Source organism: Tyto alba, unplaced genomic scaffold (assembly GCF_018691265.1).
Source record: "Tyto alba isolate M040663 unplaced genomic scaffold, T.alba_DEE_v4.0 Super-Scaffold_17, whole genome shotgun sequence".
Taxonomy (NCBI): Eukaryota; Metazoa; Chordata; class Aves; order Strigiformes; family Tytonidae; genus Tyto; species Tyto alba.
In genome coordinates, this window is record NW_024881279.1 from 18,280,066 (window position 1) to 18,294,070 (window position 14,005).

Below are 14,005 nucleotides of genomic sequence, written 5' to 3' on the forward strand. Positions count from 1 at the left end.
CTCATAGGTGTGATCCTGACACTGGCCGAGTACCTCTAATCTCACAGAGCTCACACTTTCTGTGCATCCTCATCACTTCTCAAAGACCAGGTCAGGATAAAATCACTCACACTGCTTCCTTAACCAACCATGCATATTCACTGCGTTTTCCCCCACAAACCCATCTTTCCAACCACTGACATGTACTCAATGTATTAAACAAACTACATGAAAAAATCAGGATATTGAAACAAGAACCCTTTGAGAAAAGAGATGCACATTTACACAAGGATTTAAAATAAAAATTATTTCCTCATACACTGAGGAAACAGTGCAAAAACTAGACAGGGAGAATCCCACAGCCAGCAGGGACACTGACTAGTTACTAAGCACTGAAATCCCAGTGGGACTGTGCAGGCTCATCCCTGGATAGCACAAAGCACTGCTCAATAGTCTGACTTTGAATGATTAAGATTCATACCTCATGGACTTTTCTGCCCAGAGATGTGCTGTGTTAAATCCTGGGATGAAACCTATTCCTCAAAATGAAAACATGGAAAATTCCTGCTAAATGCCAAGTATGAAGCAGCCATGATTCAAAGGGACAACTTGAGCAGAAGAAGTGCCAAGGATGTCTGTTCTCTGGATTGATTTACAAACTAAGATTCTTCTAAACAATTAGACATTCCCCCTGCCTCATGTGAGCGGACAGTGAGCTGAGTTCAATGTATCTCATCGCCATCTGGAAACTCTACAGGCAAGGATATCTTCTCAATTGAGCTTTTGAATAGAATTAGTTTTCATCCAGCTGAAATCTTTGTTCCGAAGCTGTACAATCCCTGCTCTCCTTCTTCATAAGTCAGGTTTATGCCTTTTCCATGTGGTTTTGATATACTTGTACAAGTGGAGACCAAGGGAAAAACAGCCTAATGCCTCAAGGAAAGGACCCCCAAGATAAGAATTCATACAAAATATTATTCTCAACATCACCAGGTACTGTGTTTTGCATTGTTACTCTTCTTAGCTATGACCTTTCATAACTGATATCAGATGCTGCTTGCCTTATCCAACAGCCTGTACCATTGTTCAAGGCATGCATGCACATACATAACATTAATTTCTCTAGCCTATTAATAAAAGCAGAAGAAAATAACAATAGTAAATTGGGTACAGATTTATATCAATCTGGTTTTGCAGTCTACTTTCTTTTCTAAATTATACTTATGCATTTTCATTTTCAGTTTCTTTGAATATTAGTATTACTGACTAATTATCTTGTTACTATGATGGACACAATCCAAAATCCTACATAAAAGTATGTCATAATTTCAGTTCTCATTCTAAATTTTGTGGCTTGAGTCACAAGCGATTGAAGACTTTAACCAGCCTGCCCAAGAAAACCTGACTGCAAACGAAGTTATCTTTATTTTCTTTTCCCCATAAAGAGAAGGTTTAGTGCAGCATATTGCTCACAGAGATACACACAGCACAGTGGTTTGTTTTGGGCTGCTGCCATTCAGTTTCATGCTGCATCCCCATCTAGTGTCATTAATCTTTTACCACCAGGAACACAATTAATCATGGGTTTTGTTTGTTGGTTGGGTTTTTGGTTTTGTTTTTGGTTTTTTTTTTTTGTTTTGTTTTTTTTCCCAGAGGAAAAAGACAAAATCATAGTAGTTTTTATAGAGAACACTGCAAGGTACTCCATCAGTAACAGTAATTTTTCATCTCAGTGCACACTAGCATATTTGCTTACAGAAACCTGCTTGACTTTACAGTATACAAAAATGCAGTAATCTAAAATACATATAACCAATAGAAAGAACACATGAAGAAGCAGTCTGCTTAGTTGTGCTATATAAGGCAATAAATGTCCTTTTACTGATAGCTGGACCATAAATAAAGAACAGACAGGGTTGAGAAAATGGTGTTTATGTTATTTCAGAGGTTATTTTCAAGTGGAAACATTTTTCCATCTACCTCACAACACAAAATCTTTGCCTAAACTATGATGCAAGTTTTGATTCGAAACTTACTAAAACCAAAAATCTTACCAACTTCGCTGACAGTTTTACTTGAATTAGTGCATGTTTCTTGTGGATATAAAAAAAATAAAAAGTCTATTAAAGTATGTGAATTGATGCCATCCCTTCACTCCCAGCTTTACTCACACCCTAGGTCAGAAATGCCCACTGACAATTGTATAAAAACCTTACTCCATACTGTTTCAGCCTTTCAGCTCCGGGAACTTACTGGAGCTCAGCTCTCACTAAGGTCAATAAGAGTTCTGCCTGAATACAAATAATGATCCATTCACCTTCCACCCCTTCAAAATATGACATTTTCCACATGGATTCATTTACATCTTCATTGCTTTCCTTAGACATTTTATAACCTAGTAATTCTTTAAAATTAAATGTCACAAGCTATTCTATTTTTTCTTTTTTGTTTTTAAGAGACACACAGAAGACAGCTATAGACTGCCTCCCCTCTTTTTTTTTTTTTTTTTTTTTTTTAATCCATAAGGTAATTGGCTTTCTGGAGAACTAACTGAATTTTCCAAATTTAATTTTGAAAGATGCTCCATAATACCCATTATAGCAAACACTGTCCTGCAGATTTGATTAGTAGGCTCTCTGGACCTGCTTATTTCTGAATTGAAAGTGCAGTACAGCCTGGATAAATGAATTACCTGAGCAGCGGAACTTCTTGCTCTTGATCTGGCTGATTCGTTTGTTGGCAAGGCGACGCGGATTGCTGCATCGAGCGCCGCTGGTTTCTATCGGATTATCCTGCAGGTAATCAGCCAGCCACTTCAAATGGCAGTCGCACACAAATGGATTCTGAGCTAAATGTCTGCGAGAAGGATGGGATGTTTAATCAGAAGTGACCTGTGACACTGTACTCCATCACTGTTTTTCACAAACGCAAACCTGAAGAGTAGAGTAATTGAATAAGCTTCCAAAAACCCAGGCCTGGCGGAAACCACGCAGAGCTGCACATGAATGGGAGAATTCTGTGAGCTATCACATTTCGTAGCTCATTAAGCCTGCTGCAAGCCCTTTCTCAGAGGAAACAAAAATTAAGATAGCAAAGCCTGCTTTAAAGGACACAGACCTCCTGTCTGCAAAGTCCAGTGTTTTCTCCCGAGAGCCTGATACGCTGCCTTTAGAGAGAAATGCACCTTTTTAGATGCATCTGACCTGAAGATCATTTTGTATCCTGGTTTAAAAGAAATTTTATTGGCAAGCTGTTTCCTAGGGATCAAAATGTGAATTAGCAAAGTGCCTTGGATCTCTGGGCAAAGCCAGAAGTGATCCAGAGGTCTTTTCTCAAGAGTGAAATTGATATTTGCATATACTCATCATGTGTAATAGTATTCCCTATGTACGTATCTTTCCTAGAGCAAAAATTTTTATATTGGAGACTGAACTGTTTATGCAAGGTAGAACTTGACTCTATCCTTCACCAAAATTTGCACAACATATTTCCCACACAGTTGGAAATAGGTATTATAGCATTGATTTTAACTGGATATTTGGACTTCGTTAATAGAAATCTGCTGGAGTATCTTAGAGAGAACCAGCCTATCTCTGCTGATGTTATGATTCATTTTGCCTGACAAAGTTGAGCACTATATCAGGAGAGTTTGTCAGGTCTTTCGCAGAGCCTGATTCTGATCTCAGTTAAGCTAACTTGCACCAGTCCCTCTAGCTTCCATGGGAGCAGGACATGGCTCTTCAATAACTGCAAAGACAGTTTTTAAAAAGACAGATGTTTAAATTTGGTTTGGACAGAGGCGTAAAGTTATAGCCTCACAAAACTCTGCTCTGTTGCTGTTAGTGTGTTTTTTCCACCTGTAGAAACTTATTTTCTGTTTGCACTTATATTTATGAACTGTCACTTAACAGAGTAAGTATAAAATACAGCAGGGCAAGGGCTGTCAAGGAGTGGGAAGTGAAAGCACACATAGCAGAAAGTGCCTGAAGAAACTAGAGATTACTGTTGTAGTAGAGCCATTTCTGGTGTGAAAGGTCCAAAGAACAAACAAGCGTATAGAGACAGGATATGGGACTGGTTTTGTAGCTCTAGAAAAAAGGCAGAAAATGTCAATCATGTGGAGTACTAAAAATGGTAGAATGAATCAGAACACTTAATGAAAAAGTGTCTCAGTGTGAAGCAACAAGTCCATTCTAAATAACAGCCACCAGGAGTGCCAATAAAACCCCATGGAAACCAAGGTGAAATTTTTATGCCTTGAGGGTGTTGCCTGTTGTTTAACTTGACAAATATTATATACCTCTGTGAATGACCCTTCTCTGTCACCTTTGTTTACATTATATATCTATGTACATAGCATGTTGCAGCAGAAGAAAGCACAATAGAGGTGGTAGGGCAGGACTGAAGGGTTTGTACATGACTGTTCTAATGCCTTAATGGTTTGCAGCAATACAAACTGGCCAGAATCTGTTGGAAATGAAGGTTATGCTTGTGGCTGCCTGCGAAGGTAGCAGGTACCCTGCGGCTAGAAATCATCCCTATAAGTTAATTTTTATATGAATCAAAACATTCATAGAACTAATTTTGCCAATGCATTTCCAGTATTGTAATATCTATGTGCATGTGTATATATACATTTTCATTACTATAGTATGCGTATGTATATATATATATATAACATGCATATATAATCCAGAATGTGTCTGTTCAAGTAAGGAGAGATGCCAACTCACTTGTTCATTAAAAACTGTTAGGCAATGGTTAGGCTGTTCATGTATTGTACTGAACTTAATATACTTATGATATCTATATTACTATGGGCAGGCTGTATCGATAGTTGGCTGTTCTAAATTTATGCAATACTTTTCTTTCTTGCTCCTTTTATTTCTGGCAGAAAAGGAGGAGCTACTACGTTGGGGTCTCTTCCAAATTGCCTTAACATCAGATGCAACGCCTTTGCAAAGACAGGCAATATCTTTGGGGGGGAAAAGAGAGAGCTGTCATTTATGATATGGCTGCATACTCACAGAGTCTGGATCGATCGGAGAGGTGCAAAGAGGCCCTTGCTGATGGTCTGCAGTTTGTTGTCATAAAGAGATAGGAGTTTGAGATTATGCAGACCTTGGAACGTGTTTACCCTCAGGCAGTTGATCTTATTGGCATTGAGAAGCCTGAAAACAGAGGAGAGGTTTATAATTCATTAATCTTGTAATAATCAGATAAAGATAAACTGAACTTTGGGGTTAAATCTAAAAAATATTAACCCTCTCACCAAATCCAACCCACATTTAAAGATCTTCATTTGCCTGTTATACTAAAAAGGTGAAAAAACCACAGTCAACACTAATACTCTCATAGCCAGAGAATATATAGACATATAACAGGGCTAGCTATCTTAAAATACTTAAAAGATTTTTTTTTGTATGCTCAGCCCCACCTCCCATTTGTTCAAAATTCTACACAAATATTTAAAGAAATCACCAGCTTAATATACATAGAAATGGCAAATACTCCCTGCCTTGCTATTTCATGCACACACTCATACACAAAGTCCACAATGAGAAGAACCTTTTTTTTTCCATTTTTCACTACCAGCAGCTGTCTTAAGTCTAAATGAAATTCTGGAAGTTTGACATCTTTTGACAAACAGTGCAGGGTTAATTTGATCATTGGAGGAAGGAAAACATGATTCTCCTCAGAGACAAGAAGAGAGAAGTGTCGGGTCTGGACTAAAACTTACTGAAAGGCAGGCTCTCTTTATACCTAGGGATAGTCAAGTAGTGGACCAGGTTGCTCAGAGTTGTACGGTCTCCATTGTTGGAGGTTTTCAAGATGATATGGAATAAATCCACGAGCAACCTGCTCTGACCTAATAAGGTGGCTCTGTTTTGAGCACATGCTCTCCAGTCTCATCAGCTAGCGATCACCTGAGGCCTCTTCCAACTTCCACTGCCCTACAATTCTATGAACATACTTCATTCCAGTTACGCCAGATTCTTGTGCAGTTGTGGAAAAGCAGGAGAAAGAAAAGTTACATCCCTTCTTAATATGTATTTTGCACATCTACACAGAGCCAGCTGGCAGAACTAATCAGTTCAGCCAGAAGAACTTGGACAGTACTTGTGCAAGTTTTCTTAAATTATCCAGTCAGAGTTCTGTCACGTAGAACAAGTATATACAATCCCAACAAGCTGGATCTCCCTCTGAGACAATCAAACATGAGAACACTTAAATTGTCATCGTCATCTGCATATGTGGTATTTTACACTTAGAAGGAAAATAGGCAGGAAATGACCTATTCTTACAAAAGCCAAAATCCACATCTTTTGACTCCTATTAGCCTGAGAAAAATGGTAAACTGCAAACAATATATGCTGTTCGCTCAGTTCTCTTGGTCACAAAATTCTTGCTACTTTGTCAATGAGTTTGAAGGGCTTAATATTGCAACATTGTGGCTCTCCATGAGGCACTGTGCTAATACTAAGCGAGAAGACCAATGTGTTTACAGGTAAAAAGGAAAAGACATCCTCCACTCCTCAGTAAGCAAACACACCACCTTAAACACACCTCTCAGCATAGGGAGCTTCCATTTTCAACAACCCGCACATACACCACTATAGACAACAGGGAAACCTACCAGGGAATAAATGCATGCTTGCCAGCTGTACATGAGGCTTTTCTTTTATTCCAAAAAATAACTTCAGAAGGTGCTTCCTCTGCATAGCAGCCTGCCTTTGCTTTGCTGAAACCTTTGGAACACTGTACACTCATTACAGTTCTTTGCTCCTACTGTCATTTTGGCAGAGCCTTTTTACTGCAGTAAATGGCTACAGTAATTGTGATGCATAAAAGATGGACACATACTTGACTAGGGCCCTTTTTGCAAGGAGAGCAGGAAAGCAGTGCTTTGCAATGAGAGGGTGTCAGTGCAGAACTCACCTTCCTAGCCTACAGAAAAGACAATATCAATTTACCTGAATTTTCTCCTATATATGTTGCAGAAAACAAAGTTTGATATTAGATAAGAGAAAGTCCCATCGAAGGCAGTGATGGATAAATGAGGTTACATTTTTGCATGAACTAATAGCTAAAATAATTTTATGAAATCATAAGCAGCACCAGTATGACCTCTCTGGTATCTGTACTTCTGTGACTGATAATTATGTGACACCTCATCCACACTCCTGTTGACTCCACCAGAAGTAACAGGGTAATTTTCGTGTTAGGCTACAGAAACAGTTACTCCCACGCATTTGAATTCTGAGATTTTACTCCAATGGCAAACATCAATGTCATTTCTTAATACTTGCTTCTTATAGCCATTTGTATGTCCAAGCCAAAGCAATCTTCATTCTTTCTTGGTTCTTGTGCATTATGCATTTCTCTTTCAACCTTGTACATTACCTTTTCCATAAAGAACAGGTTAACAAGCTGTTAGAAGGCAGAATCAGCTACTGAGTTTTGAACAATAACCCCAGACATGCACTTCGACATTACAAATCCTTTGATTTCTACACCCTGCCCTTGTGCACTGGTCCCACACTGCTTTTAGATAATGCACTTCAGTTTAGATTGGATATTCCATGACAGAGGCTTGGTACCTAAGTTATGCAGGAAGAAAACAGAAAGCAAGTACCGATTTATTTTGCCAGATGCTATTTTTTTTCTACTATCATAGTAATATTTTACGTTGCAAGCAGTAGTTGTAACAAAGCATAAAGCAAAAATGAAAATAATCCCAGTAATAAGACAATTTACGACTGAACTACAGTTTATTTATATATGTGGACAACCGGCATGTCTTTTTGTGACACTTAAAAAGTGCACACACAGCAGAGCTGCGTTGTGCAGATGCTATTCACTCCTGTGCAAAGAGTGGGCTTGAAGTCTAACCATCATTGATCCCACTTACTACACCCTCAGAGCAAAGCTGACCTAGAACTGCAGTGAATACACAGGATTTGAATTCATTCTCTGATTAGTTTCAACAAAACATGAATAAACCCCATGCTGAAAATTATAATTTACAACCTGATGAGTTTTTCTGGCATGAATTCTCAATGATTACATTCATGGTGATATAATCTTTGACATTTCTGTAAGAGGCAAATACCAAAAATGAGAGAAACTAGTCCTATATATAGCCACAAACACAGAGGCACACTCTCCTTTAAGCATTGGAGAAGGTAATTTGGAACAGCAAAGCGCCTGTGCAGACTGTTTAGATGTGGGAATTCAGGTACTGCACAGCTTTTTGGAGGTGACAACACCTATTCTGTATATCACCTATGCAATATGTATGCAGTACCTAAATCTAAAGAGGACAGATAGTGTGCTCAACAGTAATACAGATGTGGACATCCCTGGTGGATCATGAGATAGATTAGTGTCCTATTTCTGATCAGAATTGGTGAGAAAGCGGGGAGGCGGGGGCAGGGGGGGAAGTGAAAAACTGAGAAAACAGAACCCCTAAAAATTTTTTCCTCTTACTTCATGTGAGTTAGAGGATGACTTTTGGCCAGAAGCATCAAGATCTATATTCCTTTCAAAATTCTGATTTATTTAAAAATATCTCCTCTATGCTAATTCCCCTATATAAATTCCAATTCTTCGCTTAATCTTTCTTCACTATCACAGCCCCCTAATAGCATCTAATTATTAATTAGGTATACAAGGCTGGACTCACATGCAGCTAAAAATGGTTATAAGAATTTTTTTTTAAACTAACACAAAGGCAGATGAGAAAAACATATTCTAGGAAGCAGAAACACTAATCTTCCTTAAACATCGAACCAAGCTGTAAAATATACTAAGGGTTCCTTTTATTGGACTCACAACAAAAGAAGGGACAATATTAAGAGTTGAGCCTTATTTTAGCAAGAATTACATGGTATTTATTTTGTACCAATTTATGGTGAAAGTAAATTCCACTAATTTTCCTATTTTGTTATCAGCTTGATTGGATGAGATTTACACACGGCCTCCAGATGTGGTGCAGCATTCAAAAAGGAGGTTAAAAATTCAAGTAGAAATAAAACCGCCTGCAAACCAGAGGGATGAGGGATTATTAACTCAAATCTCCATTTTCATCCCTCTGGATATGTTAAAAACATGAAGAAATCTCTTGCAAGTCTAGGACCACCACAGAATACAGGAGAACGGTTAAAGACCTTGTGGTTTACACACCATTGAAAGCAATGAGCAGAACAGAGCAGTATTACAATTCCATGAACCCATTTCCTGAAGAAGTGAATTTGTCCACACACATTGAAATAATAATGTGTTTCAGCTAAGCCCTTTGAATGAATGTATACTGAATTGGCACTGTAATGGTGTCAGATGCTCATGAGCACCATCTGCATAATTAAGATGGTCCCATAATTGAATTATATGCCCAAGCACAGTTTCAAGTGATTAACATTTAAATAACATTTTGAACTCCAACCTCAAAATGATTGAAAAATTTGTTTTTTTAAGAGCAAGTGGGGATGTTTATATGGCTTTTACCATTAGCAGTGTCTGTATTTTCAGCTCAGTGAAGACAAGTAATCAAACTATCAGCAAATAACTACATAACTCAGAGAACGAAACAGCAGCCTAGCAACCTTAACAGATGCTGGAGACTTCAGGTTGATTTCTGTTGCTACAGGATGGACCAAAAATCATCCTAGGGACATCAATGAGCCACAAGTAGTGTCAGGAAGAAAAGCTGCACAGAGCCACTGGAAAACTTCTCTTCCTCTAGCTTTGTGTTTTGACAGAGATGACAACATGATGAGAATGAAAATGTTCGGCATCCCATTAACTGGCTGGCACATCCCGCATGCCAGACTCCACTGGGGAAAATGAGAGCTCACCAGAAAAAGGCAGATGTAAGCTGCATGGGAGACTTGTACAGGAGAACTGGGTTAGAGTTTTTCATGGGTAACAGCAGAATACAAATTGAATATACATGACTTTAATAGAATATCAATAGTCAAAGGCTTCACCTACATTCAAAGGCACTATGGGGCAGCAAAGAAAGGACTCTTGGCAGAAAGCATTCCATAGGATATAGAATACCTGTTATAAAAAGTCAAAAACTTTTCAGCATTTTCTCTGGAAATGTATAGGGAATCAAATATCATTTTTGACTTAACACAACTAATCACAGGAGAAGAGCTGAAGTGTATCTAGTCAAGTACTCTGTCATTCCAGCAGTCAAGGACAAGCAAAGCCTAACAACAGAATTGCATGTGTCCCTGCTTACTTATTGGTAAAATAATTATATTGGGTTCCAGGAACATTTTAAAATGATCTGGAGTGTAGGGGAGCAATCTGACTGCCTCTTGCTGTGTCAACATATTTAGACATCTACTAAAATTTACATTTTCTAATGTGATGACTGACCACTGAAGAGTCTGTCAGTGTGAAATCATCATCATGCTTGCTTGAACCAGCTTCAAGTGTTTCTCCATGTTCAGGAAACTGGATGATGGTGATGACAAATTCATTCAATGTAAATTAAAATGGAAAAGTCATGAGCTGATAATGAGTCAAGAAGGAGGCACAGAGAACAGCCTGACAGTCCTGTTTTGGAGACATTTTAAAGGCCTCCTTTTATTTCTGATCCAAAAGACTGCAACTCCAGCTGAACACCATCCATAAAACAATCCTGTGGTACTCGTGTTAATACCTGGAGAATTATAAGCACATGTTGTCACTGCAACTGGACTTCTGTTATTCAAAAGTCAATATTGCCTAACTTATGCCTGCAGATAAGGTCACAGCTGATTTTATATAACCGCATGATAATTCAGATGCACAACAGAATAAACACATTTCCTCAACTTCCTGTGCTATCAGGAAGTTAGTTTCTTGTGTAATACTAACTACAAGAGTTTCTGTCAGGTGAGTCCAGCTTGGAGCACTGGCGTCAGAAGAGCTAATGAATTACACGCTGACGTACAAACCAGCAGTTGTTTTGGGAAGCTACATGCAGACAGGCTACAGAAGTGACACAGAAAAGGCAGATGCTGTTGTAGACATTCATTAGTGCTTGACTCTAATTGTATTTCTGTGTCTGGCAGATGCTGCTCCCTCACTTTAACAGCAGTTATTTAGTTTAGTAATATTATCACAATAGCAGCCTAAATGCAGAAATCTGAAGGAAAAAAGCTTGAGGCAAACAGCTTGAAAACAATTCTAAAGCTATTAAACAAGTCAGTGCAGAGAGTATTCTGTCCTGGACTGGAAGGACGAAGGTTGTATAGTATCTCTGCTGTAGCCAGAAATATTTCGAGTAACTAAGGGAAAAGTTCGTATGTTATTTTGCTAAATTAGAATCACAGAACCCAGAAATGACATAGGTTGCAAAGGACCTCCAGAGGTCATCTGGTCTGAACGCCAGTCAAAGCATAACCAATTTATAGATATTTAATGCAGATATTTGTTTTATCTAAAGAATAATTATTTCATCAGATCACAGGATAATTCAGAATGACAGGAAGCTTGAGAGGTTTTTTTGTCCTCTTATAGATCAGAACCAGGCTGCTTAGAGTTTTATTCAGTCTGGTCTTTAAAATCTTCACGGCCAGCGAATACACAACCTTCTGGGCAGCCTGATCCACTGCTTCACTTGTCGTTGTGAAAATGTTTCCCCTTACATCTAGTCAGAAAGTCTCTTTTGTCAATGTCTGTTGTTTCTTCTCCATGAGAAGAATGAAGAACTCCATGGAACAAGAACATTTTATACATCAATTAAAGTTCAGAAGATTCCTATGGGGAGAAGAGACTACTGTGCTGTAAGAGACTTGGAAATGAAAAACTGTAATTTCTTTATTCTGGCATTTATATACTGTTTGCATCACTGTTTAATGATACTTGTGTATATAACTGTTATGTATACAGTGCAAAATATTGGAATTGATGTACATTCTTTAGAGTAATTTTGTATTTCTTTTTTAAAATACTTTGTATGGGCTCGTGCTTTACTGGATTTTCTTTGAGCTTCCAGCAAGCTCCAGAAGTATACAATAAATAATTGGTAGATCCTATTTTAAGCCCTTAAGTACTGGGATTCAATTTACAATTACAAATCAACACAAGCAATTCAAACTTGGCACATTTGCCATGGAGAGATTTTCCATGCAACCTCACCAGAAGAGCTATGGGACTACCAAGTATTTCACTATTCATCCAAGGAGAAACAGCATAAAAAGCAGGTTAAAAAGAAGAATCACTCAAAGCAAAATCTGACTGGTTGAATTTTGGGAAGACTCATAATAACAATTTCTGAAAGTACACACATGACTTGTCACTTCATACAAGTTTATTCTAAACAAAGGTCAGTTGAAATTGTAAATATTAGATATAGTTCCCATTTTAACCCAGGTTAGATGATTGGATCTGGAGGTCTAATTTTTCACCACTTTTGAAGTTATTTTATCTGTCAATATGTCAGACTCCAGGCACCAGTATCATTATTGGTCTTTTCCAACTACAGTGCTGAATTTTCCCTAGTGATCAGACATTAGGAGAAGGAGAAGGCTGTATGCTTTTGGCTTCGTTTTATGAGAGAAGAATACAACAAACCTCTGATTTCAATATATATGTACCCCAGGATTATATCTACTTCTAGCAACATCAAAACGGAGTCCACTATAGGGATTCTTTCTTGCCCAGCCAGCCATGGGGATCTCAACCATAAGATTTAGGATCAACACGCCTGAGAACTGGTATGATTAGTAACTATGCAAAGTAAATTTCCTCAAGGAAAAGGTTTTATTGAAAATTGATACTTGCCAGACATTTGAAAAATGAGATTTTATCCCCCTATTTTATTTTGCTATACACTCTCTTTAAACAGTTGAGTTTTTATGATACCTTCTTGTTCCAGGAAACAGAGCACACTGTGAAGCACACAGTGTATAACTGCAGTAAAAAGGTTCCTAGAATGTTTGTTTTAATATCGTTGCAGAGAGGAAAGTGTATTACTTAGATATGAAAAATACTGGTTAACAAACTTCGTGCCCATTATCCACAGTTCACTGTCTTGAGTCACTTGACTCACTGTTTCCCTGCAGACTGGCTCTGCACATTTGCTCATTTGGGAGCAAGCAAAGCAACTGTCAGGTTTATCTGTCACAGGGTTTCTGAAAAAGAGCAAGCTGCACAGTTGTGCCCCCTGTGCAGTGACTGGCAGACAGTTTGGCAAATTCAAGGGCTCCTGAAAGAGCTTGTCCACATTCCAGGGAAACTGAAAGACAGGTGAGAAGGACATTTAAATATACCTCAGTTTCTAGACCAAGGTTAATCTAAAGCCTCCTGGACAGGAGTTCAAACTGGCCATAGCTAACAGTTACTTGAAAACTTCCACCTTGAACTGAAAGTGTTTCCCTTCTTTTGATACTCAAATGCAAGTTACACAAACAATGGTAATTAATCAAACATTATTTCACAGCTTGGATGGATTGTTGCCCCAGCGAAAGCAAAGTTTCAGTTTACTGTTAAAAAAACCCCAACAAACAAACAAAACCCCCCTCACTCTAGCTACCCCTTTCTGGAAAACAGTATAGCTCTCTAAAGTACAAATTGACCTAAAATTCTCAGAAGACACTTGATCCAGCCTGCTGAAAAGAAGAATATATGAACATAGGTTACAGTAGCTACAGTAGCCTTCTAGCATCCTCTCTCCTGGCAACTTCAGAGTAAGAAAAATTACATGGTCCAAGAAAAGATTCTGTTCCACAGAACAGATGTGCAGTTGGACTTCTATAATGTTTGCTGCTGTGTTGGTTATAATTGCATACTGAGGAAGGCGTAAGATTTGTGAAATTGGCAATTTAATAGAAATCCAATTGTGATTATTTATGTGGGGATTGTTAACTACTGAAGACAGCTAATTATAAAGAAGACTTCAGAAGCAACATTGTAAATTAAACCAATAGGGTTAAAAAACCCCAAACCAAAACAATAACAACAACACACAGATACACACACCCCCCCCTAAGAAAAAAACCTTATTACCTAACCATGCCTGGCTGTT

The 14,005-nt window shown here is 38.2% G+C and overlaps 1 protein-coding gene across 1 annotated transcript in view; it reads right to left on the minus strand.

The window, feature by feature from the left end:
- Window positions 1–14,005, minus strand: part of SLIT3 (slit guidance ligand 3) — a 525,410-nt gene that overhangs the window by 137,917 nt on the left and 373,488 nt on the right. Inside the window, exons 14-15 of the mRNA XM_042790009.1 lie at window positions 5,007–5,150; window positions 2,672–2,835 (exon numbers count right to left, since the gene is read on the minus strand). Of these exons, the coding sequence (XP_042645943.1) occupies window positions 2,672–2,835; window positions 5,007–5,150 (308 nt within the window). The remainder of the gene's footprint in view (window positions 1–2,671; window positions 2,836–5,006; window positions 5,151–14,005) is intronic.